The following is a 27,997-nucleotide window of genomic DNA, read 5'->3' as shown; positions in this document are numbered from 1 at the left end:
ATATACCAAAACAACAATAACAGCCCTGGAAATCTTATACAAATATGATAATGTGTGGTGTCAACTTGATATTAACTGATTGAAAAAACATTAATTAGGTATAAAATCATGGTATTATCTGAGTTTTTACAAGAATTGTGAATCAGTTAAAATTCATGTGTTATTGTCTCCTTTTGTCATCCTCTTTGCTCCGCGACCAGGAGGAGGCTTCGGTTTTGCGAATTTAGGTTGGTGAAGTATTTTCTTTGGGTGAAGTTCATCTTGAAGGAACTCTTCTGACAGTTCACTGCCGTCAGATATTTCAACCTAGAGATAACATGGTACTCGATTTATAAGATAAATACAGCACTCGAGACGCCAGAAACGTTTTATACATTCTTTCTTTTATAAAAACAATTTCATAAGAACACGATACTTCAAAATTGTTCCAGAATTAAGAAAATGAGAAAATCTAGGAACGTTGCAAGAAAACAGTTATTCGGGATATATTTCTAAAAACAGGGTATGTCTTTTGCAAATACTTATTAAAATTCCCACTTTCATTATACTCATGATAAACAAAAAATTTTCTTCTTTAGTCAAACATTGTTTCGTGTCAAACTTTCTCTAACAAACACCTCAATGAATTAAGATAAAATCAAGAATGCTCTACCTTCAATGTTGTCGACAACTAAGAACGGCAAGCAGAAACTTAAAGCTATGAAAGTTTTTACAGAACAATAATTTATGATAACTGTGGCTTCGAATAATCCGCAACTCAAAAGGTTTTGGAAGGGAATGATTGTCTCATAGTCTCACAACAATGTCTGCTTCTGCAGTACGCAACAAAATAAAGCGGATAAAAAATTTCAAAGAAATTGGGAAAAACTTTTGGGGTTTGGGAAGGGACCCTATGATATGAATGTATTTATACTGTATTAATTTGGGTAGTAAAATAAGGGAATAAAAAAAACGAAAAATAATTTAGTGACAAAGATGTCTGTTTTGAATTGTTAATAATAATAAATTTTTAGAAATGGGGAAATGAAGGTGAGCCAAATAAAAAGACATGCTAACATTATTTCATGAAAACATATGCGTCGGCCGCACTGCATTTAGCCCTGATCAAATATGTTGAGACTCCAAACACCACCTTAAAGACCTTCTATTTCGGTGCAGGATCAGGCATGCCGGGACGAACAAGGAGCAGGTTTCAAGGCAAGGGCATTTGACATATAGTTCCAGTAACTCTGCTTTGCCATACATTTTTTCTCGATTTACTGTAGGCATCTTTAAACTGGCTTCTAGCAAATGGAGCTTGTATAAAAAACTTAGCTAGATCAATACGAAAAACGTCTAGTTTACCTTTCTTGGGATTTCCATTTTCAAATATTGTTCACAAAGTGCGATGACAGATGCCTTACATGAAGAATATAACATCCGCTCCTTCACAGAACAAGAGTAGCCCGGCATTGAGTAGATGAAAACTGTGACAAAAACGAAAACTTTCACAGGAAAACGAAGCAAACATGGCGAATAAAGTTGCAGGAAACTTGAAAGGAAATTCCCTCATTACATGCAAAAAGACTATAACTTGTGTTCCAAAAATTCCTGTGATAGAAAATTAGTGATGGTTTGCATAATCGGTACTTCAAGACAACACAACTGTGACTACTTGACTATTTCGCAAGAATTTTATGACAGAGTTTTAAGCGTCCTCTGGTAGGAAAAATCAGCAGCCTTTGTCTTTGAAAAAGACATAATTTCATTACTAAGAGGTCAAACAAGCGGTATCGATTTAATTTCAACCGACAAATATTGATAGGCAGTCACATAAATTTGGGTTAATACACCAAAATTATATATTGATGGCTAAAATACTTGTAGCTCGAGCCTACCTTCTGTGCCATTTTCATTTAACCTAAGAATGTTGCAAGTCAGCACTCATTTTTGACACTCCCTCCACGTGACCTACATTATATCGTATTCCCTTAATTCTGTCTTGCATAACATCGCTTGATAGCAGATCAAAAAAAGCTTTATAGCAGGTCTTTAACATTACCTCAACGATACGTCACATTATCAAAACATTTGACTCACCGATCGATTCCAAGTAGTCCCCTTCGTGCGTATGCTTGAACAAGAAGAAGTGATATCTTGCTTCGTCTGTAGGTACGTTTGCAGGAAGACTTTCTACCGAAAGCTCCGCTTCAGATTTTGCAAGAAGAATTTCTTCTTTTTCAATGTCAATTTTCTAAAGATGGAATAATAAATTATCGAAGAGTTTACACTGCTAGCTTGAAGCTTGAAAATCATGAACAGTAAGCATACAAAAGATTTATGAAAAAGAGGTTCATTTCTCCGTAGAAAACTCCTATCAGTTAACCTAAATATTTGCTGATTCACAATGATAAGGTTTTGACAACAGCCAAAATGTCCTAGACATCAACTTTTCCCAGATATCAGGATGCTTGTAGACGTTATGATAAAAAAAAAAGACTCTGAGGATCACCCGGTATATGTTCATTGAAAACCACACTGTCATCACCATAATTAGTCTAATAGCAAACAATCTCCTATTTCTAAACCTCATGCTTTGAATAAATAAGTCTTGTTCCGTAAGTCTTACTCAATTGACTAACCACAACTTTTTATAGAAAAATGATATTTCATATTTCTTCAATACTGGAGATGCGAGTAAAATGTCTTTAAATTTTCTAGAGAGGAAAATGACAAGCATTCTGCAGAACTGTGTTTCCTTTAGGAAAAATAAAAAACTCAACAAAACATGAACGTGCAAATGAAAGTCACTCACCAGTTGAACATACATTATTTGATTATCTCTAAGTTCTTCTAACTTCTCAATTGCATCATCATCCATTGGGAAATTAATACCAGGTAGGGTCACATGCTTTGACGAAACTCCGTGTTGCCTATGATGCTAAGAAAGATCGGAGACTTCAGTTTATAATGCACACACGTCATCCAGCGAATGTTATAAAAATGCGCGCTTATGACGACGAAGACGAAACATTGCGACGTAATGATGACGAAAGGATGACGAAATGATGACGAAATGATGACGAAATGATGACGAAATGATGACGAAATGATGACGAATGGTGATAAATGTGTATTTACGTCTTTCTCAAAGGTTTCATATAAAATCAAAGTTTGAAATATGCTTTTATTTCTTATTTTTTCGAATCTAGGATTCGCAGGTAGCTCTTAGGATACTGAGAGGCTATGCCTATTGAATAGTATCCTGGTCCGTCCTATGTGACTGAAAATACAGGGAGCTGGCGACTCTCCTCATGCTATGTGAAAGTTTGGTCATTTCAAGCCATCCTTAAATCGTTGACATATCTCTAGCAATGGGATATCTCAGAATATTCCAACGACACTAACAACAATATCGACAAGCTTTGAGATATTTTCAAAACATCTTTGCTCGTGAATGACACATGGATCAAACCTTTTCATATTATTTTCCGCTATACTTTCACATTCACACGACATACGCAACGGCCTAAACACAATATATCGTATGAAATTAAGAGACAGGTTTTATATAAAACACTTATATCTAAAAAAGACTGGGTTGAATAGTTGATTATTACTTGGGGATGATGTCAAACATACCGTAAAAAACATGATAAATAAAAATAAGAGACACAACTGTGAAAAGAAACAAAAATATAATGTATTTCATATTTTATTCTTACGATGATAGGTGAGGTTTTCAGAGTCGTTATTGCCGTTTGAAAATAAAATAAAAGCTCAACAAACCTCGTTTTTCTTCATCTCTTTTAATTCCATTTCTGCATCAGTAAGAGGCGCGTCAGCATTCTTAGATACAATGTGCTTTTTATAACCAGCTAACGAAGCATCTGACTGCAAAAAAAACATTGTCATACGATAAGGCATTGCAGAACAATCATAGACATCTCGTTGATGACAAGAATTCTTTTCTACTTTTTCTAATGTACCTTAGCTTCTCTGTAAAACACTTCATTTTCACCTCTATATGCAAAGTTCTTATGGAGTAAAAATTGTTTCTTTAGAAAGAAAGAAAAGGAGCATGATAGCTGTAAATTTTGTGTTCTTGTGGTGAAAAATGTGTATTCTGCGTGGCAGGGAAAGCCTAAGTAACCATGTTCGCTTAAACATGCTTGTTTCAATGGCTTTTGAACTGTTATTCCAGGGGCAATTAATCTGATATTCAAAATAGATATTATTTGCCAACCAAACTCGCATAGTCACAGTCCTAGTTCTGGCCTTTGTGTAAAAGCGAGACAATGCCAAAAAATAGCGAATTCATTTCATACGCACTTTCGAGTTAAAATAGAAGCGGAGAAAGTCACCATTTGTGAATCTCATGCGTTATCAAAGAGTCGGAAAAGTGTTTCCGAGGCAGGAAACTTGTCTTAAGAAACCATTGCTGTAAAGGACTCTTTGCAAATGCTACATGCAGAAGAACCCTTTAAGAAGGCATCCATGTTTTTATTCTTGTAGTGCAGTGCAGATTTTAATCAATATATGGCCTAGATCTTAAATGGGCAGTTTTTGATAACAGGTTTTTAAATAACCTTTCTTTGTTATCACCCGTTGTGACAAGCTACCCTTATAAGTTAAATGGGCATAAGACAAACTCTGAAATCTTGAGAAGGAAAAATTATGAGCCTAGATTCCTTGCTCCAACGTAGCACATTATAACTGATGTAGCACTCCAATTTTTTCCACTTACAATATAAAAACAAGTTGATAAAAGTAAAGAAAGATGTCCAATAGAAAAATGATTTTCTTACAGAGTGTGTTGCAAAAATTTCATCACTTATATGTCCATTTCCAAAGTCCATTTTTAATGTGGCTCTTGTTCCTGCATACATCATTTTATCTCTAACCTGACGAAAATAAATCAACTTAAAAGAAGCTCGATCTGCGGCCTAACAAAGAAGTCCATCACCATATTAAAATGAATCTTTGCAACAAAATGCATGTGAAAAACAATTGTTTTCAAAACTCATAATCCTATTCACAAAACATTATTTAGTGAAATGGTTTCAAGCCTGCGTTGATCAAACAAACATTGGCAAAATGCTGATTGAAAGTTATTCTCTTCAACCAACATTAGATTTATTTAGATACATCATCAGTTATAAAGGAAGCTTTTTCAGTTATGAAGGAAGTTTTTCCCACATATCCCTGACAAGACAACTCTAGTTCCAAAATGCCATTTTTAGGAAATGCAGAATCTCATTTTTACCCCTACAATATTAATGAAAGGACAAATCAGCCTTTAATGCACAAAACTGTTTAAACTTGCATTATCTTATCAGATACTGACGTCAGATACCTTTGAATAAATTAGTGTTATATTTATACTTTTTCGCAGTGCCAATAGAAAGACAGATATTTATTTTGAATTTTGTAAATCATTTGTAACCAATACATCTTATGTCAAAAGACCGGCTTGGGTAAAAGAATATCAATCTACATAACAACTACATCAACTCCTTTTGAAACTGCATGAAACATCAGTAAGTCCTGCTTAAAGGCATTTGACATGCATAAGTACAGCAAATCCAAAAATAACTTAGACTTAATTAATCAGAGCATGCGAATGTGTGTACAGGAAAAACTCAGACCATTGCCAAGGGCACTAAGTGAGAAAATGGCTGCTCAAAGATTCCAGACAACCGATATTGATGATTTTGAAACGAAAGAGCGATTTGTAGTCTTTGATGGAGATGAAGCCATAACTTCATCCTCCATTTTGAGCTACTGTGTGCTGCACTGGGATTTCGTCGATTTACAGAATGTTGGGAACTGTTCACATGATATTCTCCCTGCACAATGTGATTGGCCAACCGTTTGTGGTCAATCGACTGTAAGCCACTCTTATCTGTGCAAATACCTTTAGCATAAGCAAGTCAATATCGAATCACTGCTTCAAATAAAAGCTGCTCAACAGGCTTACCTGCAAGGAGAATTTGAAATAATATTGGTCTCCTTACCTTTGAAAAATCTGGGGAATATGCAATAAAGAGCCATTGATATCCTTGGTCATTCTTTGTGTCCATTCTATACAAGACATAGGTTGGCTCATTTTCCAGTAGAAAAGGCGAAACACAGTTATCATAATCTTTTCACTGTCAAGGAAACTGAATGTCATGGATGGATACTGAAGAAGAACAAAGACAGCATTTAACACAAAGGTTGGCAATGCAATTCAATCACAAAACCAATGAAAATGTGATCACTTTACTGGCCTAGTACTTCTAGAGTGACTTTCAATTGCAAAGGCACTCTTTTTGTATTTTCATAATTACAAAATGGGTAGCTGTGCAGTTATGTCCCTGGCTGGTTTAGAATAATCGAACAAAACCATCTGAACCCAAAGAATAGAGAAACAAAACAGTTAAAAATATATTGTTTTCATGAGAGAGATGTGTGGATGCAAGGCTAAATGAATATACTTCTTCACTTTCATAGTGCTAAAATATTCAGTCTGAGAATTTGATTATCAAACCTCAACTAATAAGAATTATCTATAGTAGATTAAAGACTTGAGATTCTGGCAATTATTAATCGAAAACCAAATTATGAGTCTGACTTTTCAAATCTTGCAAATCACAATTTCTTTAGCTTTATGTTGTAACATTTGAATTTAACTGGCAATTCACACAGTTAAACCAATGACTATCAAATGTAATGAAAGGATACCCTCTTCAAAAGTCCCTTGGGGTTCTTTATAATCATCTAACACAAGCTCCTCTGAAATCAAGAAATTATCTCAAAGAAAGAATGAAGTTGAAAATACAAAAAAAGTGTGTAAAAAATCAGTTGTTGCCTCCAACCTAATGTTTTGTAATTATAAGAAGGCAGTTAGGATCTTGAAATCGGCCAATTCACACATCTGAGAGAAAATTATTTAAGAAAATTACTTTTATTCTCAAATAAAAGTAAGTTCCACATAGAATCATTCTATAATACTTAGATATTATCATTCACAGTTACAGCTTTGAAAAGATTAGGATTCTAAATTCATACTGATCAGCCCAGCATCAAGCTGTTTGACATAGCTAAGGAAACTATGTACATTAGCATAATGAAGAGGAATAAAGAGGGGGCAGACAGCCTCCAATGGCAAAATACCTCTTTAAAATAGGCATTTTATGGCATTTGAAAGGGTGTGGACCCCCATTTCCCTCTAACTCAACTCACCTTTGGCTTCCCCCCCCCCCCCAATCTTAAAACCCTGGCTATGCTATTGACTATGTGGCAGAGACATCACAAACTTAGTGGCCTTAAGGTTTTCTAAAAATGTTACAGAAACTCCACTAACAGATAGGAGGCATGAATTAAATCATTGAACAATAACATACCATCTTTTATAGCAATTTTCATGCATCTAACATTGCCATCTTTAGCAGTGGCAAAAAATTTAACCAATGAGTCACTTGCTGCAAACAAATAAGTGATAAAAATCATTCCATGACATGTATAAGTTATTGATATCAAAATCAAATAAAGGCAGTAAAACAAAAAATGTACAATAATTGCTTGATAATTTTCAACTGTTAGAATACACTGGAATTTCAGTCTGTTTGTGGAAATCATAAGATGTGGAGCCAATCTGTTGCAAAAAGCTCAACTTGGTTCTTAGTTTTAAAAAAATTCCATAGTTTCAGTACTTATTTTTAAAAAATTGGAAAAAATTGACTAAACAATAATTCCATTTCACAAAAACATTCACATCCAGCCAATTTTTTTCAGAGCTAATTGGTGGCAGACTTTAAGTATAACAGATTCAATACCATGCCACAGGCCACAAATAAATAGGTAAACATAATACCAATCTTAAGGTATTCTATATATATTTTTCTGTTACTATAATTCCGTTCGTAATTGCCATCTGTTCTTAGCAATCCCCTTTTGTTATTGTTGATATCTCGTGCTTGATAACAGAACAGTTGTTCCCCACAAAACCCTGTTGAAGCTTTGTGTCTTCTATTTCCAAAAACCCTTTTCGAGTTATAGGGCATTCTCGGTATAGTTGCACAATACATTGCTTTTGTTACACTTTGTCACATGACTTAAAATACAATACGGAGTTACTGTTGCCGCAAACAGACCTTTTCTGTTGGTGTTGCTTGCGGCCTAAAATTACAATTATTGGTAGACGCCCATAAGTTCTATAGTGGTGATTCTCTATCATTCAAGACAGAGTTAAGGTACTAGCCAATAAACAATGGTCTTTCTCATACCTTTAATGCCAGTTTGATGTGACATGATTTCACGGTGATTTTCCTTTCCACAGCCTGGGATTTTACTTCAACCCCGTTTCCTTCGTTGAACCCAACTTCCGCAAATTCCACCACATTGAATTGAATCTTTTGCCTCACTTTGCAAACGAGATTTTTTTTCTTGATAGAATAATGGCTGAAGTAACTGGCCTAGCCGTGAAGCGCACTTTATTCGGTAGATGGGCCTCTAACGCTCTGTTAAAAGGTAAACTAATGAATATATTTATTTATTTATTTATTGATAATTTGTTATGCATTTTTCGTGTTCTGTATCACAGATCACTGAATTGATGTGTTCCCAATCAACTTGAAGTTCCCATTTCATAGGTGGACACTTTATTCGTTCTTGCAGACCTGCCAAGTCTCACGCATTTTGCGTGAGTTTCACGTACCTTGCGGGAAACAATAGAAAGTACAATAATTTTAATAACTTTGGATCTTTTTGTCCAGGAACTGTACGCAACCAGTATGCAAAATACATACAAATTCTGCAGCCAAATAGTAGACCAATTAATGCAAAGGTAGCTCTTGGATGCTGATCCGTACCCTAACCCAATAACCTTATGTATGGTTTTGTATGAGTGTTTGTATGTGCGGCCCCTACTAAAATCTGAACTTTGTCTTCTTAATTCATAGAAACAGGAATTTTACGTCATTTAGGCTAATGCATTTCTGCTACCTACAGGCGAGTTTAGAAGGGCTAAGCAAAAAATCTGTAAGTAGATACAGGCACCACAGAAAAGGGGGCTAGAGGACTATAGCCCCCCACTTTTTACCAAAAATGCAACAAATTTACCAATGAATAAGCAGTCAAACCAATTTTTATACGGTTTTAGCCCCCACCCTTTTTTAGACCCCTGACTTTTCTCAACACTCTGCGATAGATAATATGAAGGAAAGGATTGAGCATCGGGGCAATACTAGTTTAATTGAAAAAAAAACATTATAATCATTTTAAATCAAGATTAAAATGGCATCAAGCTCACCCCTAAATACTGCAGCCACAAACACCACAGATTTAGCCAGAAAGATATACCCTGTTGTTGGTTCCTTTCCTTAACAGCTAGTTTGACTAGAGTTATATGCCACATTAGAGTTATATGACTAAGAGTTTAAATTTTGTTCTTATAGGAGTGCAAAGAAGCTTTGGAACCCTGTCACAAGCTTCTCCAAGGACAGTACCTTTTTACAGAAAGCCATGGAAAGTATGTGTAGCTGTTTTGCTAGAACGAAAGCCCATTATATCGAAACAACTGACGGACATTGAGCAGCGATTTGCAACTTATCAAAATGTTTTAGAATTAGAACAGAGTGTCTTATCTGATCATGAGCTGAGAAAACTTAGACTTACCAAGGGCTCAAAAGCAACAAAGAAGAAGAAAACAACAGAGGCTGAGGAACAAAAAAGACTTGAATGTGAGCAGGAACTCAGGAGAATTGAGGTAAAAAGCATGACAATATCTTTGCTAATTTTTGCCCATAATACTTGGAAAAAACTAAAATATTGCTTACTTGAAAGGAGTTTTATTATCTCATAAGAATGATGATGATGGTTTTAAGATTTGTGGGAAAGTGCATTACATGTAAATTGTTTTGTAAAAATCCAGTTATGTATGATTTGTTGGTAATGTTTCATTTTCTTATTCATTGTAATAACAATTAATGAATATTGTCAAATTATTACTATAGTACAAGCAAACAGTGTTACTTTTGAAGTCATCTTTGTTAAATTTTCCATGAAAAGTTATATTTGGTACATGTTATGCATTTTGTATTTCTTAGGATGAGGAGGAAGAAGTTACAGAAGAAGTTGAAAGTCTTCAACTTGGCAGCCAAAAAACTGATGCTGATAAGAAACACGATAAAAGTTCTTTGTTACGTTGCTTGGATAAGAGCCTGCATCTTGTTGTAAGAGATTCAGACAAATGGCTTTTGCCTGAGACTGAGATAAAGGAAGATGAAAATTTAAGACAAGTATGATCTATGCTATTAATTATTTTCTCTCTGCCTTTTTTATGCCATGATCCAGAATTCTTAAACTGTTTTTTAGTTAAGAAGTATTTAGCAATTTAGCCCCAGAGTTTTCTTATCTGTCAAATTGAAACAATGCAGAATTTTTGACAGGGTGTTTACTGCTCTTGGAAAAACCTCACACTGCACATCCTCACAGTTACCTATCTCAAGTACCCTGTTATTAGATATTAACAAATAAATAGTGTTGATAAACGCTCTTGCTGTGTCCCGTTTTCTGCTTTTTGTCATTGTGTCCTTGTTACCTTCTCATTCTGTCACATACAGCCTTTTTCCCTGTAGGCAGCTGAAAGGTTGATAAGCTCTCAGAGTAGCTCAGAGGTTCCAGTTCTTGTTCTAAGCAACGCACCATCTGGTGTGTACACTGAGGAAATCGAATCAGAAAAAAGAGAAGAAAGTGATATCCAAGGCAGGAAGGTAACCTTTCTTAGATTGCTAATTAATTTTACAATCCAAAACTAAAAATGAGTAGGACGATGATTGTATAATATCGCATTGAAATGAATACGATGCGATAGCCTTCTGTATTGCGATGCTACGGTATTGTGACGTAATTTCTTTGCATCCAATATATTTATTTTCAACTACCTGTTTGAAACATACGTCAATTCCACGCAACAATACCTTTATTGATAAAGTGCAACAGTACAAAGCACTTAACATCTAGAGCTCAATAGACAATGCTAAACCACATTACGTAACGGTAAAACCAAGTAGGCGGGGTACCTAAGATTAATCACTACTTATTAGACCGTAACAAATTATTTATAACCTGGTGCACGCAGACAAATCTCAGGTATAACCTATGATATTGGTTCTAAAGTATTGATTGAACCATTCACTAACCGACAGGTGTGTTGCTGTATAAAACCTTTTGTATTGATTATTTTTGGTTAAAAGTCCATTTTTCTCGCCAGGTTTTTTACTACAAGGCAATTCTTCAACCAATGAGGAATGTTTTTCCGGAATTCGACAAATCTTCTAACTGGCTGACAATCAAGGAAATGCAAGATCTGATGCCAAGAGAACATTTCAAACAAATCATTAAATTCTCATCATGATAATTTGTAGCGCTAAGTTCATGTTAACTTTTTTTGTAAATTTTGTTTATCTGTCGAGCATCAATGTACGTGTACTGTTTGAATCTGATCATGAAACTTCACGATTAAGTCGCTCAATTGCCTCCTTTTCTCTGTGTTTCAAAAATCTTCACGCCCCGCACAATGAATGCTCAAAAGGTAATAAGAAAAGGTGTTATTACATAAAAATAGTAATGACCATTATCAATCATTATGAATCGTAAATCAACATCATCATCAATCAATAATCATTAAAAATCATAATCATTATAATCATTACCTCCATCGCTGACATTTCAAAGGGCGTTGTCTTTAGATGTTTTCATCCATACCTTCATCAAGCCCCCAGACCTTTAAATTTTCCTTCACTGTTAGGGCACTTTCTACTGTCTTCGTTCTTCCTAGTAAAGAATGTGTTTTTATTGCCGTAAATGTCACATACCAATTTTTCAAATTATCTATACACGATTTATCTAAGAATATATTTTGTAAAAATATCGAGGCTCGAAATTGGCAAAGTCTAGGAATTAATTTAAAAAATTTGCCAGACTCAAATCTTATCAGTGGCTTGGCTTTTATCTGTCGGAGTATTTTAGACCATCAAGCCAAAGTTGACTTCAATGCGAACAAGTTTAAGGTACGCACATCATCATCAAGCTAGTATTGTGCTTCATTTCCGAAAATATTTTCATGGAGAAGAAAAATAGATTTTTTCCAAATCTAAACATTGTGTCACTTAATCTCAGGCTCAAAGGACGAGGGCTCAGAGTCACAAAATTGCAAGAGTGTTGTTGCTCAGCAAGAATAAAGGTATTCTTGTATGAAAAGAATGTCTAACATAATTTTATTTTTCACTCTTAGCCGCCAAGTTTCACAGCTCTTGGCTCAGAGACCATTAACGAACTTTGTGCAACGAGGAAGGTTGACTTTTAACTTTAACCGGTAATCAGTCTAGACATCAAAATTAAAAGTATGTAAAATACTTTTGATTTTGATGAGTAGACTTTTACAAAGCAGAAGTACCGTCTTACAACGAAATTCAGCCTACATTTCTAAGAACCAGTAAGTTGAAATTCAGGCTGGCTTAACTTTATCAAAGATTTGAGGGTGTAAGCAGAGTAGTTCCTGAATATTGTGCTCCAGGTAAGTGTGCAAACAATGTGCGCGAGACATCCTTTATTTGCCGACAAGTTTACAAACTCATTGATAAAGCACCCCTAGATGGCATAAAAATACTAATTAAAATGTTGTCACAACAAAAGTCATTGTTATGTAATAATTTTAATTATGAATAAGCGTACGAGATTTCCATAGAGAGAGAAATTAAAAAAACTGGGATATTGAGAGAAAGCAAGCAACGCCTGGAGCATCCCGGCAAAGCCGGGGCATGTTAAGAAAATAACTATGGATCTAAATAAATTGTCCATCGATTATTTATTCCTGGTACAATTTATTTACATTCATAGTTATTTTCTATTATGATGTACCACACGCAATCTAATATATCTATGTTAAAAGAAGCAGTCCCTTCCCTTCCATGTCAACCTGACAGTGCGAAAATCAAGGAATGGACACTGGGGCACCTTTGATATTGTATCCCTTAATTTGCAAGGTTTCTTCTTGTTTGCATACTAGAAAAGGTAGAAATCGATGGCAACAAAAACAAGCAATGGGTAGACATCTTTTATTTCTAGTTTTCTAAGCTAGAAGGGTGCCAATGACTATGTAGAGGGGGATATTTCAATCTACCCCTGTTGCTCTTTCTAGAGGGCTCTGGAGCTCTTCCTGCCCCACCGCTTTACGAATTTTCCGGTATTTTTGTCCTTTGTCCTGATTCTTATTCTCATTCAGTTCATTTTGCAGTTAATTTCATTTTCAAATTCCACTACACACAAATGTAATTAAAATAATACAGTAAATGAAATTAACAGGTTACAGTATATCAACAAAAAACTAACAGGTTTTATAAGGCGATTTGTATGCAAGGAATTTCTTGAAAGGACAACAACTGATGTGACTCTATACTCCTTGTCTCCTACTCCTACTACAGAAAACAACGAACTAGGTGGAAAATTTTTGCATATTTGTGCAATCAAAGCTGTGTTTCCCATTTTAGAGACTGCACTTCTGTTTAGCTGTGCCTGAATTCAAATCAGAAAACTTTTCACAAAAGCATTTCACGGTTGATGGGTGACGACAAACCAAGCCAGTCGTGGGAGATTGTTTCACACAAATGTTGACATAATTGGGTCTTGTTATGATATTCACAAAAGAACTTTCAGAAATCTTTGACAACCGAACGTATTACTTCAACAATTGTTTGACGTTCTTCAAGGCTAAGGGGCAAAATATAACCGGGCAATTATCGATGTATGATTCATGGTTTCTAGAGAAGTCAAGACGCATGCATTACTTCATAAATAATATCGTTGATTGACAAGAAAGAAGATTGTAATAGTACAGTACCAGGCAGGTCCACAATACAGTACCCTGAAAAGAAATGTGTCGTTTTGTTTCTGTAGAAACTGCATGCTTTCACGTGCAGATTTGTTGACAAGAAGACCAAACTTAACCATGCCTGTAGACCAATTTCACGAGCTGATTGTTTTGTATCGACGTTGGCCTAGGATTTCGACAAGAGCCATCTGAACAACTGTAAGTTTATTTTTGTTATTTTCTGTATAAAAGCCTGCTCGATCTTTCATCCAAAATTCAAGCATATACCCGGAAATACTTAGCTTTACGAGCAAGTTTCATATGCCTGGTTTGTACAAAATCATTCAGTGGACAGAGAAAGCAAAAGTAAGTAAGAATCAGACCGGTCAACTCTCTTGGTTACGCCATGAGACCCAAGGTTTTGCTTGCTTTCTCCCGGTCTCCTGACTTTTTAAGATGTTCTTCCTGTTTCTTCCGTGTCTTTCAGCAAAGGTATTCTTATAATAAAAATGGTTTTAATGGCTTTCTTCATGACAACTTGTTTGTTAGTGTTAATTAACATGAATTAACAAAAAGCTCGAGAAAAAAACATTTAACCAAGATAAAATGATAGAACAATAATAGTTCTACTATTTTATCTTGATTCGACAAATTCCTTGGATTTCAATGTTATTGGCCAAATCTCCCTGTTTTTTAAGCAAAAATCTAAAATATCCAGGTTTTGAAAATTTTAAATTGACAGGTCTGAAGAAATCTCCAATACCGAAAGCAAATCGACAAACATCTACGCAAGCAGGAACTTGAAAGGAAATTCTTCTTTAACAATTCGAAATGATTTAGTCTTAAAAAGTAAGACTTATATTTCTCACCGGCTTTAAAAGATTCTATTAGACTTGTCCAATCAATGAAACGACAAAATTTTCAAGAATGAACTTTTGGTCTCTTGATGAAGAGTATGATCTTCCCCAAGTTATAAGTTTTACATTAATGAATTCAGCCATATTTGTTTGAAATTTCAAATTTATAATGATATTGATACATTTCTTGATAAATAAATTCGACATGACAATATATGCGCCTTCTGAAACATGGCTTTCACAGGTCTGCTAAAGTGCTGGGGGTAAAACTTGAAATAACAATACATATTATTTTGTTACATTGCAGTATTTTGTTATGTGTTATGTGTTATGTATATGTGTGTTATTATCCTATAGCTTTGAAATATTTTTGGACCCTTTTAGAGGCTGAGCATTTGAGCTTTTACCCCAGCTAGCCCTCCCTTTTGACTTTTAAGGTGCCAGTAAAATTTAGATGTCTATTATTGTTCTTGTCACCTCCTTGTATTCACATGTGTATTGTACATAACTTTGGAAAGAGGACAGCCCCTAGGACCCCATATGAATGCTTGTTAAACTAGAGAACATATCATTTATCTAACTAGAATTAGAAAATATAAAGATATCTATTGGGTTGGAATTGATTTATTTTGAAGATGCTGTATGAAGGTGGCTGTTTGTTATTTTCTATAAGACTTTTTCTGTGGAAATGATATCTATTGAAAGGAAATGATAGCAGTTTTGGGTACCTATTTCTCTTGCTTTGGACTCCTGACAGTAGAAAGTAGAAGAAAACACTGAGCTAAGGGCATTCATGATCATAATTTTCAAAAGTAACACATCCCTGAATTGAGTAAATTGTCCTTAAGAATTCTAAGACAGCACAGTCTGTAGTAAATAACATTTTTGAAGAAAGTATATAACATGTCCCTCCCCATTCCCCCACCCCCCATTCCCATATTCCTTCCATTCAATGTAGGCAAGAGTAGACTGGAAGAATAATCAAGGGAAATATGTTGATGAATAACAGATATAATCATTATATAAAGGTTAGTGCTTTCCTAAATTTCGGCAAAAGAGTTTTTGAGATTAGTCTGATGCAAATTGGATTACACAACCACTTCTCCTTTGCTGAACAAACCTTGTTGGGGATATTTAAACATATTTTACAGGAAACAATTTTTACTAGCTGCTTCCTATCCCCCCTTAAATACCACTATTCAATTCTCTTTTTTTCTGTTCTATAATTACTTATTAAGCTTGTACTGACGCATCTTTTGTCCTTTTTACTTAACTGTACATTCCTTTTTTAAGATATCAACATAGGCTATGCTTGAAACATCTTAACCCTTAAAATTAATTATTTTTTCCTGGTACAATTTACTTACATTCATAGTTTTTATATCATTATATTGTACTGCACGCAATCTAGTATATTTATATCAGCATATTATGCCAATATACCACCCACATACTAATGTCTTTATATTGCCATGATACTAAAAGGGTAGTTTTGCTTGAACCAGGAACTTTATAGACCTTCTGCCTTGTATTCCAATCTGAAACCCTCATTAGTTTTGTCATTATATGATTACAGTATATGCTGTTCACATGTACCACTCAAACTGTTTCTGATTGGCCAATAGTTGATTGATAGAAGCAAAGACAGAGATACAACTTTTTGTTTAGGGGGCCAGCCATGATAAATAAGTGAAACAACAGCCATATTTTACAAAATAAAAGTAGTTTTCTTATGCTATTTAAGTTTTTTGGGGGAGCCAAAGCCCCCCAGCCCCTGGTATCTCAGTCCTTGGATAGAAGGCTTGCCAATTTAGTATCTGGCTTTAAGACGTGGGAATCTTAATGCACATATAAGTCATTTAGGAAGTGCGGAGGAGAATGGAGTTTATCATTCAATGATTTGAGTTGGGAGCTTGTCAACAAGAGATCTGGAACGAGAGTCCCAGGAGGGTCTTTATTTAAGATCCCTCACCTGTTTTATTTTTCCCGTTTTCAAATTCCACCCCAGACGAACATTTTGCGGAAACAAGAATATTTCTTTGCACTTTCTTTGCAGCAGGCAAGGCAGCAATGTTTACTGCCTTATGCAACATATGCCAAACGTTATTGTCATAGAAAACTTTTAGTTGATACTATATATTTCAATGCACCCACCACCTCTCATTTAAACAAGCTTAAACAAACTCATTATCTTGTGTTTGCCTTCGCGACGGAATTCAAAAACCTTCTTGCAATGATTTCCTTTTGATTTCAGAGCGTGGTTGTTTTTAATTCTTCAATATCAAAGCATTGTTACTTGAATCTACCGAGATCTTTTAGTGGTTAGGCAAACTCCCTCGTAGTCTTCAACGCCCACTGCACAACAGCTCCCGGATTCTCAATGCTTTAGTGCTTCATGAATAAGATCTATACATGATCGAGAAAGGCGACCAAAGTTGCGTCTCAAATCCTCCATTTTTATCATGTTAACTGAGGGAAATGCGAGGGACCCTGGATGGTCATTAGAGGAGACACAGATTACTGAGCAATCTTGATGGCCTATAGCCGCATCGGTTTGCCGAACAATTCATGCTACTTTCCATAGATTTATGTTTTTTCGACCAGTAACCATAGATTTGAAGGCGCTGTCTTTTAGTGCTTAGTTTTCTTGTAAAACTCAAACAAACAAAACCATACGATTGATCGAAAGTCGTAACAAGGTAAAGCGATATTTCTGTTATTATTTCTCAGCTTCTGTTAAGAAAACATAAAAAATGGCTGCTGTACCAGCCACTGCATTGGGTTAGGAGCTGGACATCAACGAATAACATGTGATAGACAAGCAAAAAGCCTTCGACAGTTGGGCTTTCGTCCATTTTGTTTAAAAAACCTTGTGTACAATATCTTTTCCGGGTAAAAAAGCTAACAAACTTTGTAAAATATTTTGTGTTCAAACTTTTGATGTTTAATTTAACTTTCAATCTGTGACTTCCATGCCGCTTAATTTCTTTCCAGGAATAGTGAAATGGAAAATGAAAAAAATGAAATGGAATGGAAACACATGAAATAGAAAACATCATTTTATAGTTTAGTTTGGCTATTCTAGAAACCATTTCGGGTTCTTGCGACAAATTTTGTGGTTTTGTTTACCTGTTGACTCGGACAATGTTTAAAAAAAGGAACCGTTATAAGGCGTGGATGATATCGTGTAATGAGATATAGGATCGATATAAACTCTAAAAGATATAAATTCGATAAGAGCACTTAATCCCGAGGGTTCTCAAGCAACTTCTGCTATCTTTTTTATTCAATAAAGGGGTAGACAAGGCGGAGAATAGGGGAATGGTAGCTCTAAAGCGAAATTAACGGAACCAAGTGCTTTTGGTCAATTCCAACATTTTCAACTCTGTGTCGCCACAATCTATTGCATAGGCTACGTCTACATAATATCTTCGTTACTTGATCTTATCTTCTCCACCTTTGTGATTAACGTCATTTGCCACCTGGTTATTTCAATAATATTTCATATTCAGGCATAAAAGATTGTTTCTAATTTGTTTTGGAGGTTTCCATATCCTCATGCCTTGTACTGTCATAGGCGTTGGCACACTATATATATATCTATTAGATAGTGATCTTTGCCACTTTCACGTCAATTTACCTCGCGATTTAAACAGATATATCTTCTCCAAATATAGACATGCGCTGAATGGAAACGACCCGAAACTTGATAAATCAACGTATTTTCGTCATTCCTTTCTGATTCTAGCAAAAATAATAATTTATCTTTCTGGCGTTTAAAGTTAAGAGGCAGATAGTAAGAAGCCAACCAAGCTAACACTTTCCAGGTTATTTAATGACATATAATGAAAGCTCCACGAGTATTTCTGTAGGATAAGAATGACTGTCTTTTGCTGGGATATGTCGATATCAAGGTAATGTCACCAGTGGAAAGATATCCGTTGTCACAGAAGGCTTTCAATTTTGGGACAAAATTGTTTGTCCGTGGATAGAGGATTCGTTGGATAAAAGCTGGCTTGGTTATCCCCCATCTGCAGTTACCTCTGCACTCTTATTATACTTTGTTATAAAGAACCATTGATGATTTCTCATTCCATGCATCTTACGTTGCCATCGTGACCACTCATATATGGACCTACCTGTTTTTCTTAAATTCCCTTACTTTTTATTTGATTTTAAGTCCTTTAATTGATTCTCTCATCCAGAAGCGTATTTACAGTCAATTCAAACCCCTACATAGCTTTGCTACCATCACGTAGCAGTGTTGTAGGAAGAAAATACATATGGGGGATGCCTAAGCCCTTGCTTACCATATTTGCCCCGGTTTCAACCTTGAGATATTTTGCATCAAGATTTTTTGGGAGTGGTATGCTCCTTTCATGTTTTCCTCAAATACTGCAATTATGATGCAAAGTGCCATAAGTTTTGTTCTTGTTTTTAGAGGCACCAAGGCAACTACGATGGGGCAGTCTGATGATCAAGTCAAGGAAGAGATACTGCTGGCTGTATCCATATCCCTGGGAGCCTTGTTTTTTGCTACAGTTATAACTCTTATCATTGCGAGGTTTTATAAACAGATTCGAGGCTGCTGTCAATCATGCTGTCTTTCCGATGAAACAGACAACAACAACACCAGTACATCGTTCTTTGGTACCAAAAGTCCGGGTGACCCGAAGCCAGTCATTCCATACACAAAATTAGCCGAGCGACGTAAAGAAGCTTTAGAAACCAAGAAATCGGTTAAAAAAAGATCACCAATCTTTCTTCCTTCGGTAGACAACCAATTCATTATTCCAGGATTATTTTATTCTAACCAGATACAGCCTGAACTAAAATTGCCGATAAGAACTGAAACGAATGGCGGTAGAAATTCGTCGTTGTCTTCCCACCCTATGCCCCCTGTAAGTCGAAGACATACAGCCTCAGTTGCTTCGTTGCCGGCGAATTTCTCCCCTCGACTTGCCGGACGAATAATAAATGGCCAGCCGGACCACAATTTCCTCTCTTCGGAGGAAGATAACGAGTCTGGAGAACTTCCATCAACTAAGCCGTCGATTTCTTTAGAAGATATAGCATCTTTTGATATGAAGCCGGAGATGTATAATATTGCTCGTCAAAGAACTCTCGGGGTTGGTCAACTTGGCAAGCTGCACGTATCTATGCAGTACGAAGATAAGTCGAGAAAAAAAATGAATATCATCATTAACGAGCTCACGAAACTCCAGGCTATGCGTCCTGACGTTGTAAGTATTTACGCCAGTGTCGTGCTGTTGCCAGAGAGGGAGTCGATCTACACAACAAAGCAACACAAAGCAGCCGCAAACGCAACCGTGGCGGAGAAATTTGTTTTCTCTTCGAAGCCAATGAACCGTGACTTTGAATCTAAAACAGCTCTCTTCTTAGTCCATCATGTAGACAGGGCTGGAAAAGACGTGGTATACGGAGAATCCCGAATGCCGTTATTGTGCAGAGAGATCTACAGTCAAGTATCCACAGATGTCACGTTGAATATCAAATGTGCTTCAATGCAGGTATGCAAATTAGGGGAATTGTTCTCACGAAATAGGAGTACCACGGTTTCCATTTTTGTTGGCCTGTCAACCTCCATTGGCAAATATTTAGCAATGATGCTTGCACTCTGTTTAGCCAAGGGGTTGTGTCAAATAAGAGAAAACAGGGGCTCCATTTTCTGCGAGAAACCTTTTCAGACATTGCTACCCAAAGTTTGTAGGGCAGCTCTCTCTGGCGAGGCCTGGTACCTGAGTATTTACCTGCCCCAATTTTTGAGCCTAATTTATTTGGGAGAATTTGTACTAAACCCGCCTCCCATCTGTTACTACCAGTTTTTCATTTTTGTTACATAATTCGAACTTTCGAAGAGTGCAAGATTTTTTCGTATTATCAGATGTTTGAATCATCAATAATTGATTAGGGGTATAACCATGAAAGATTGTGAAGGAAAATATTTTTTGTTCGAATCGCAAAAACTGTATTTGATGTAGAATTATCGGATTTTGCTATAAATGCTTGATACATTTAATCCGTATTCAGAAATCATTTCATCATATCCAGCGTCGATAGTCACCAATCTTACTGTTATCATTATAAACATTCTAATACACTGTTCTTAATTTCAAATGCTTTTTTCTGTAGAGTGAATTTGGGGATCTTTTGGTACAGATGATTTACCTTGATTCTGGGACACTGGATGTCATGATCAAGATGATCAAAGTGCCCCAAAGCATGTCGTTGGAGAACATGTCAGGTCTGTTTTGTTTGACAACAAGCCTTTGTTCCCTGTTTATGAGGGATTTAAGGGTGTAGCTACGGTGGAAAATTCAGGGTGCGTAGGATAGGAACTGGAGGTTATTGGGCGCAAATGCCTCCCACTTATGTTTGAGAACATAAAAAATCCCCTCAAAACAGGAGATATCACTATTTAAAAATGTGGTCCATCTTTCGTTTTGAAAAACTTATTGTTACGTATTAATTTTGCATGAATTAGTTGTGATTGAAGTGCCCTTCGATTGTTATGCCAATTGCTGCCTACATCCTAAGCTATCACTCAACTGAGGTACATACATATATTGCCAAAACCATGGAAGGTAGCTTTACAAGTATCATTTGCAAACTAAATTTTCAGTATAAAAAGGAAAAGCTGTAGGCATTTTGTTCAGAAGAATGAAAACTGGTATTGACGGATAAAATGGATCTTAATACAAGGAATCTTACTATTTACTGGAATCATTTTTTCAATAAGAGGTGCTCATTCTTCCATTAGGAAGTCTAAAATCCACAGCAAAGTAGCAGACAACCACTTTGCCGTTTATAACATCTTGTCTTTTGCTTATTTGTCTTCTGCTTATTTGTCCTTTGCTTATTTTTCTTATGCTTGGTATCTCGGCGTCTTAGCAATCAGCCTGGCAATGTATCGTACCAGAAAATGTGAAATTGTCAATTTTACATTGATGTAGGTGTAAATTCTATCCAATTTAATTTCAGGCCTAAATTTCAAATGCTACGCAAGAAAGTTCGGAAGTCGAACTGGAAAGAAAACGACAATAGCGAAGAGGCTTGAGGGATCGCCTGAATACTCAAGCGATATAAACAGAGAGTGCAAATTCAGAATCCCCCGTGAGGATTTTATGGATCATGACATCACTTGTTCTGTCGGTGGGAAACACAAAATTTTAGGAAAGAAATTGCATCTAGGGAAAGTTGTGATTGGAAATGGAAGCAAAGACGAGACGGGGGTGGTGCATTGGAAAACGATATTTGCCTCCCCTGGCATTGCCTGGGCAGTGTGGCACCCTATTTACAGTTCTTAGAATTTTGGATTCATTTGCATTTGTTCAAATGTTATGGACCGTGGTAAGCCAATAGGAACGATGGTGATCCTGGTCGGGTAGATGTTAACCAATTACAATCTTCAAGTGTCTTATTCGATTGAAGAATAATGTTAAATTAGCCCAGATTCGAAAGATGCCTCAAAACGTAGCCTTTCATGAACGTGTCTGACCCACTGGCTCATTTCCATCCACATCTAACTTTTTTTACTGCTGCAGGATTGTTGGCAACTGAGCCTAAATTGTACGCGAAAGAGATTCGTGCAAATCTTAACTATTACCCTGCATATAAATGCATGCTTCTTTATGCAAAAAACGCGTATGAATATTATGACAAAGTGTTTTTCTGATTAAACATTTGCTCGGTTAGAAAATAAAAAACTTGGATAACTTCAATTATTCGATCTCTAAAATAACTCCTGCTCAAAAAGCCAACACAGCGCCAAGTTGTCAATAACCTGCAGCGTATATGAAGTTCTAGACACTTGACTAGGCCAGCTCCAGCAATAGCATTTCAAATTTGCAATTGTATTTAATCGTATTTGCAATTTCAAATTTTCAATATCAGTATTTGTTCGTCTCTAAATCTTAGAATATTCTATTTATTTATTGTATCATAGCAGTTTTTGGCACAAGCGTAGATGAAGACTGTTGCTTGAAAATATTGAATTTTTTCACTCCAAAATGAGCACTCATTTTCACTCCAAATCGATATCAAGGGATTTTATTGAAAAGTAGCGGGGAAAACATTTATTACGATGGTTAAAAGTCGTTAGAGCACAGAATGAACCAGTGAATGGAAAACAGTCAAAGAAGTATGATATCCTGCTAAATTTAATCGTTCACCAAAACGCACTAAAAACCTTGTAGGACAGAAAAAAGAAGAGTCGAAGGACTCAATTTGCAAAGAAGATGTCCTTCACAGGAGAAAATTTCAAATCGATAACGTATTTGAAAACAAATAACGAATCAATTGACATGAAATGAAAAGTTATTGAAGAAATTGTTTTCAAAAACCTGTATTGAATTTAGCTAAACACTGTGACAGGGATTCTAATACCTTTTAAGCACGTAAATTTACCGATAATTACTGATTTCAACATTCGTTGAAAGAAGAATAATGAAAATCTGGCAAAAACTACAGACAACCGACGTTGAATAGCAAAGATATTTGTTTTGATTAATAAGAAGGTCCCCAATACCTTACTTCTTTGATTTGCATCTAAGTTCAAGGGTGCAATTAGGGTTTTTGGGTAGTTATTGATTAAGTCTTCTGAAAAACTTCTAAAGTCGCACAACTCTTTCAGAATTTTGTAACAAATTTCGTGCTTAAGAAGTGAGACTTCTGTTTAGATTCGTAAAAGACCTTCGGCAGTTCCAGGATTTCCAATGTTTTCGAACGATCTTTGTTTCTTTAACCTTTCCTAAGTATTGTACCCTTTTTATACCCAGCCCTTTTTGATACAGCTCCTTTATCATGAATGATCGACCCAGCCCCCAGTCCCTCATTTCCTTTGAATTTGAATTACAGGATTGAACCTGATCATTCCGGGGGAGGCATTTGACTCTTTCGAAAAAGCGTACGAAATTTTTCAAAACAAAAGAAAATCCTGAAAATTCCTGTCTGGTAGACTTTATTGAATGACAAAAGATTTTGGCAAAGTGTGTAGGAGATCTTTTGAGGGTGCAACGCCCTTCAGTTAATTTTAGTGCCTGTAATTCGAATTTTCGTGATTTCAACAAACGTTTATTTGCTTTACACATATTTGGACAGTTCCACAGCGTGATTTGAACTGTTGATTATCGAACATACTGAAAATTAAAGGTTATCGAACGTTGACTGTATTTGTTAGAGCCAGTAGCTAGAGGTTTCTTGCGAAGTCAAATTTCAGTTACCTCCTTGCGTAAGGACTTTAATCGCACTAAATTCATCGAAATTAGGATCAGAGACTGCAATTACCTGTCATAGAAATTAGCCTTTCGGTTATTTAAGAAATATGCCGGTTTAATATGCGTTTTGGTACCCTATGCAAAAGTGTAACATTGTGAAACGCGATGTGTTAATAAAAAATTGAACACAATGCTTGGCAAGTTTAAAATTTTACACTTGTCATTCAAGCAAATTTTGGAGTCGTCATGTTGTACTTTTTTGCTTAAACTTAACAAGGGAAATCACAGCACCGCTTCTTAGCACCCCTTTTTTAAAAATAGTTAGATATGAACCAGAACATTTGTGTACCCGGACCCGTTCACATGCTAAATCCCACCCATCATTCGTTTCGGTCCCCTATTTTTTAAAGGCTTGGGTACGTTTTTGCAAAACCGAAATTGTCATGCGTTTGTGTACCCGGACCGAAAAGCATGCTAAATTCCACCATTAATTTTGGTACCCTATTGTTTATGTGCTTGGGTACGTTTGACATAACCAAAATTGCCATGCGTTTGTGTACCCGCATTGAAATGCATAAGGTTACCGAAACGCATATGACACCGGCACTTTGGTAAATTTGTTAGTCAATGTGTCTAAATTTTTGATATTGTGACCTTTCAGGCGGACTTTTTCTGGGAAATTTGTCGTCGTTTCGATTTTGATAAATAAGATATTTCGAGCTAATCAAATGGTTTTTTCTTTTCTTGCATCAATTCGAGATCAATACCTGGGACCTGCCATTGAACATGGCATTATTGAGCATTATTGTATACCCTAACCTGGGTATCAGAGCCACATAAATTCGAGAGTGTAAACAGAAGATATGAATGGAAAAGCGGAGGAGATTGGTTTTCTATTCACGTGCTCCAAAATTTGTGGCGCTGGTACTCATGGTATGCATATCCATGACAAGGACCAGGAGACAGCTACCACTGGGGTAATGAATGGGCGTTCACATGATTCTTTGAAGTCCAGGGAGGGAGACACGATACTCAAATATACGTTAAGGCATCTCCATTTTAACGTTTCTAATTTTAAGGCCTGAGTTGTATCGAATTTCTATCTAGGAAAGTGGTGGTTTAAATGAGAAACAGATTTTAGGAAACGTAGTATGACCAAGTCACGTGTTTGGAACTTCCTATTGTATGTGCTTTATTGCCTGTAGCTGAATTTAACATCTATGTATCTATTCTGAGTTCTGAACACTAACCTCCTGCATGTTTCACTATAAAGTGCCTCTCACAACATTGCATTTCTGAAAATGTAAGTTTATCAGTACAGCATGCTCCTACATTTTCTTACCATACAGCCACCAATATTTTTTGATTTGTCTCAATTTCAGAAACTTTGGCTAAAAAGACTGTCCATAGTAGGTTAGGCTATGAGAAAATTGGAGCCATAAAATTGGAGCGATTTTGATAACATAATTCTAACTATGCAACTAACTGCAGACACTGTATGTAAGATTATGACGGATTCAAAATGGCCTATTAAATTTTCTGCGAAAATGGCACCGAGAAGGGGATGTATTTTGCAAAGGACACGCTATGTCTCATTAACAATCTTTGCTGTTCCACAGGGATCAGTCTTAGAACCCCAGTTCTTCAGTATTGTCATTGATTTTCAGCTGTATGTGACGATTAAAGAAACTATGTAGATTGCTGATAGTACAACCTTCCAATCGCCACATATGCGATTTAGGCCAATATGCTATCGAATAGAAGAGACCGGCGCAAAATGCAATCCTGACGAAATTGGGCCCCGTGAAATCCAAATTGAACTTCTTCCACCAACTATCTTAAAAAAGCAAAGATAAATTATTAATACGCTTGTCATTCCGATCAGTTATTGGTCATTATTATTGATGCTTCAAAAATGAAAGATAAATATAATAATGAACAGTATGCATAGGCCACATCAAGTGGGACATTACACTACGAAAATATCGTACATCCTTGGTGGATATCCTATTGTTCAATCTGAATCTCACTGGAAATCCTTTTGCTTTCGTGGAACGGCAGGAGTGAAGATAAAATTTCTGTTCTCGGCAAGTCATCAAAAATAATATTTTCCTAACCCAAAAAAATACCCTGCAATATGGTCTTAGGTCAGTGCGTTATTGTGGAGCTAAATACTGGAATGACACTCCTGTGGAAATAAAACAATCTCCATCTGTTAATAGTTTTCGTCAAAAAATCAAAGCTTTCCTATTTGAAACTAATTACTAAATTTTGGAAAAGTGGATATTAAAAATGTCACCATCTGCCCATCAAGTAGTTTTGTCAACATCATAATGTCAATTAAAGAAATCAATTTTATATGAGATACTTTTATAATAGGGGGTGTTCTCTCCTCGATTAGTCTAACTACTGAGAGAGCTCCTCCTGTAAGTAATTCCCTCCATACAATCTATCTTGTGTCTATGTTTTGTATTGGTATATTGTATTAATTTCTTATATTTTAGATGTATGCTTGTCTTGTTATTGATAAATTGTATGTAGTGGAATTTAAAAAATGAAAACTGAACTGAACTGAACTGATTTCATGGCAAGAGGGAGAATGAAACTTCAAGTCTTAACGGTACGGCAAGAGGGAAGATTTATTTTGAACAGAAGAAAATTACCTGCGAAATAAGTTTCTATGCATAAAAGGTGACGAAACTACCCAAAGCCTTCGTAAAATCACTTCCTTCTCAAATAGATGAAGAAATCTAAACAGAATTCAGAATTATGCTAGACGAAAACTTGTCCATTTTCCGGATGAATTTGTAAATGTTGCATGTAGGAATGATATCCTCACTAACAAACTTCACGTCGAAGGAAAATTGAATGTCTATGTACCATGCAGAGCTACAGGATTTGCAGTTGATAAGTAGGAATCCTAATTTGTGGAAAACTTCAGAAAAAACTACTTTTTAAGTTTCTTAAACCACCAAGAGCAAAAGAAACTTTTGCCGAAATCAATTTAGTCTAATACTTGGAACGGTGCTGATATTTAACTACAGTGAAGAACCTGTCAAGGTGCCAAGGGAAACCTTCTTCACAACAATTTTCTTGTAATGTAAACAAGAACGTCGAATTTGGGGTACTGGGGGCTTCTGCCCTTTCGGTATTTTGAGAATGCCATTTTTCCTAAAAGTACAAAGGTACATCTTTTTCTAAGTCAAAGCGCCCCTTCATATCTATGTCCCTCTAACTTTGAGAATCTTCTCATGTTCCTGGATGTGAGATCTATGGAAGTATGATGTAAGATGAATGCCATCCCGAAGGTCTGATGTAGCTTATTCATCAAACTTAATGATAATTTGCGGTAAATAGGCATGCATCGTGAAAGTTGGTGCAATACTGATCTGTATTTTGATACCTTGGATTTGGTCTTTGCACTATTTGATCGGCGAATATTGCATGTTGATATGGTTAAAAAAGGAAGGTCGCCAAAATTGATTTTTTTGTTACTATCATAGCTTATTATTATTACTAACTTTCTATCCTCGCTTGTTCATTAACAGTTGCTAGATATAGCACATGTTGCACATGCGTAATGGAAAGTGCATACCAGCCTTTGACAACAAATGAAATGTTTTCAGTTTTTATGTCATTTATTTGATGAGGCTTCACTCTCTCAGGCTCTCACCTCAAAATGTATGGCAGTAAGATTTTGTCTAGACCAGCTTCTGGTTATTATAAGCGAAGTAGCAAACAAAACACTAATTATCTTTTCTCTGAGCTCAGATGTATTCGCCAAGTTTCTCTTTAGAAATAAGATGTTAGCAAAGATAAATATATAAAGAACTGTAACATAATGAAATATATGAAGAAAAGAAAATTTATGAAAAGATAATATTTCTGTTTTACAAGTTGAATATATGAGTCTGATTCATCAGTTAAATTTCATCGCAGTATTTGTGGACTGGGGAACAGGCTAAATATATCAAGCAACGGAATAATTCGAATCCATTGATTTTCCGAACTCCTTCTCTGTTCCGTCTTCTTTTTTAAATGTTAAAGCATAGAAAAATGCCTCAATTTTT

General features: G+C 35.8%; 3 protein-coding genes across 3 annotated transcripts; 2 read left to right on the top strand and 1 right to left on the bottom strand.

Annotated features, from left to right (window-relative positions):
- Positions 1-17: 17 nt before the first annotated feature.
- LOC135692455 (twinfilin-1) lies at positions 18-8,398 on the bottom strand. The gene is made up of 10 exons (XM_065210578.2): positions 8,250-8,398; positions 7,368-7,445; positions 6,706-6,756; positions 5,997-6,124; positions 4,788-4,883; positions 3,769-3,873; positions 2,795-2,920; positions 2,080-2,233; positions 1,345-1,466; positions 18-306 (listed from the first exon to the last, which is right to left on the bottom strand). The coding sequence occupies exons 1-10, from the start codon at positions 8,272-8,274 to the stop codon at positions 154-156; spliced, it is 1,038 nt and encodes a 345-aa protein (XP_065066650.1). The 5' UTR covers positions 8,275-8,398; the 3' UTR covers positions 18-153.
- Positions 8,333-11,497, top strand: LOC135692458 (large ribosomal subunit protein mL46). The gene is made up of 5 exons (XM_065210584.2): positions 8,333-8,493; positions 9,420-9,730; positions 10,071-10,262; positions 10,602-10,736; positions 11,237-11,497. The coding sequence occupies exons 1-5, from the start codon at positions 8,421-8,423 to the stop codon at positions 11,378-11,380; spliced, it is 855 nt and encodes a 284-aa protein (XP_065066656.2). The 5' UTR covers positions 8,333-8,420; the 3' UTR covers positions 11,381-11,497.
- Positions 11,498-13,482: 1,985 nt separating this feature from the next.
- Positions 13,483-24,160, top strand: LOC135692448 (synaptotagmin-5). The gene is made up of 4 exons (XM_065210571.2): positions 13,483-14,053; positions 19,133-20,222; positions 20,845-20,956; positions 21,694-24,160. Exons 2-4 carry the CDS (start codon positions 19,152-19,154, stop codon positions 22,017-22,019), a joined length of 1,509 nt encoding a protein of 502 aa, XP_065066643.2. The 5' UTR covers positions 13,483-14,053; positions 19,133-19,151; the 3' UTR covers positions 22,020-24,160.
- Positions 24,161-27,997: the final 3,837 nt, after the last annotated feature.

This window comes from Rhopilema esculentum, chromosome 3, assembly GCF_057945365.1.
Source record: "Rhopilema esculentum isolate cy_ngs chromosome 3, ASM5794536v1, whole genome shotgun sequence".
Classification (NCBI taxonomy): Eukaryota; Metazoa; Cnidaria; class Scyphozoa; order Rhizostomeae; family Rhizostomatidae; genus Rhopilema; species Rhopilema esculentum.
The sequence above is the reverse complement of the archived record's forward strand: the minus strand, read 5'-3'. Positions and strand labels throughout refer to the sequence as shown.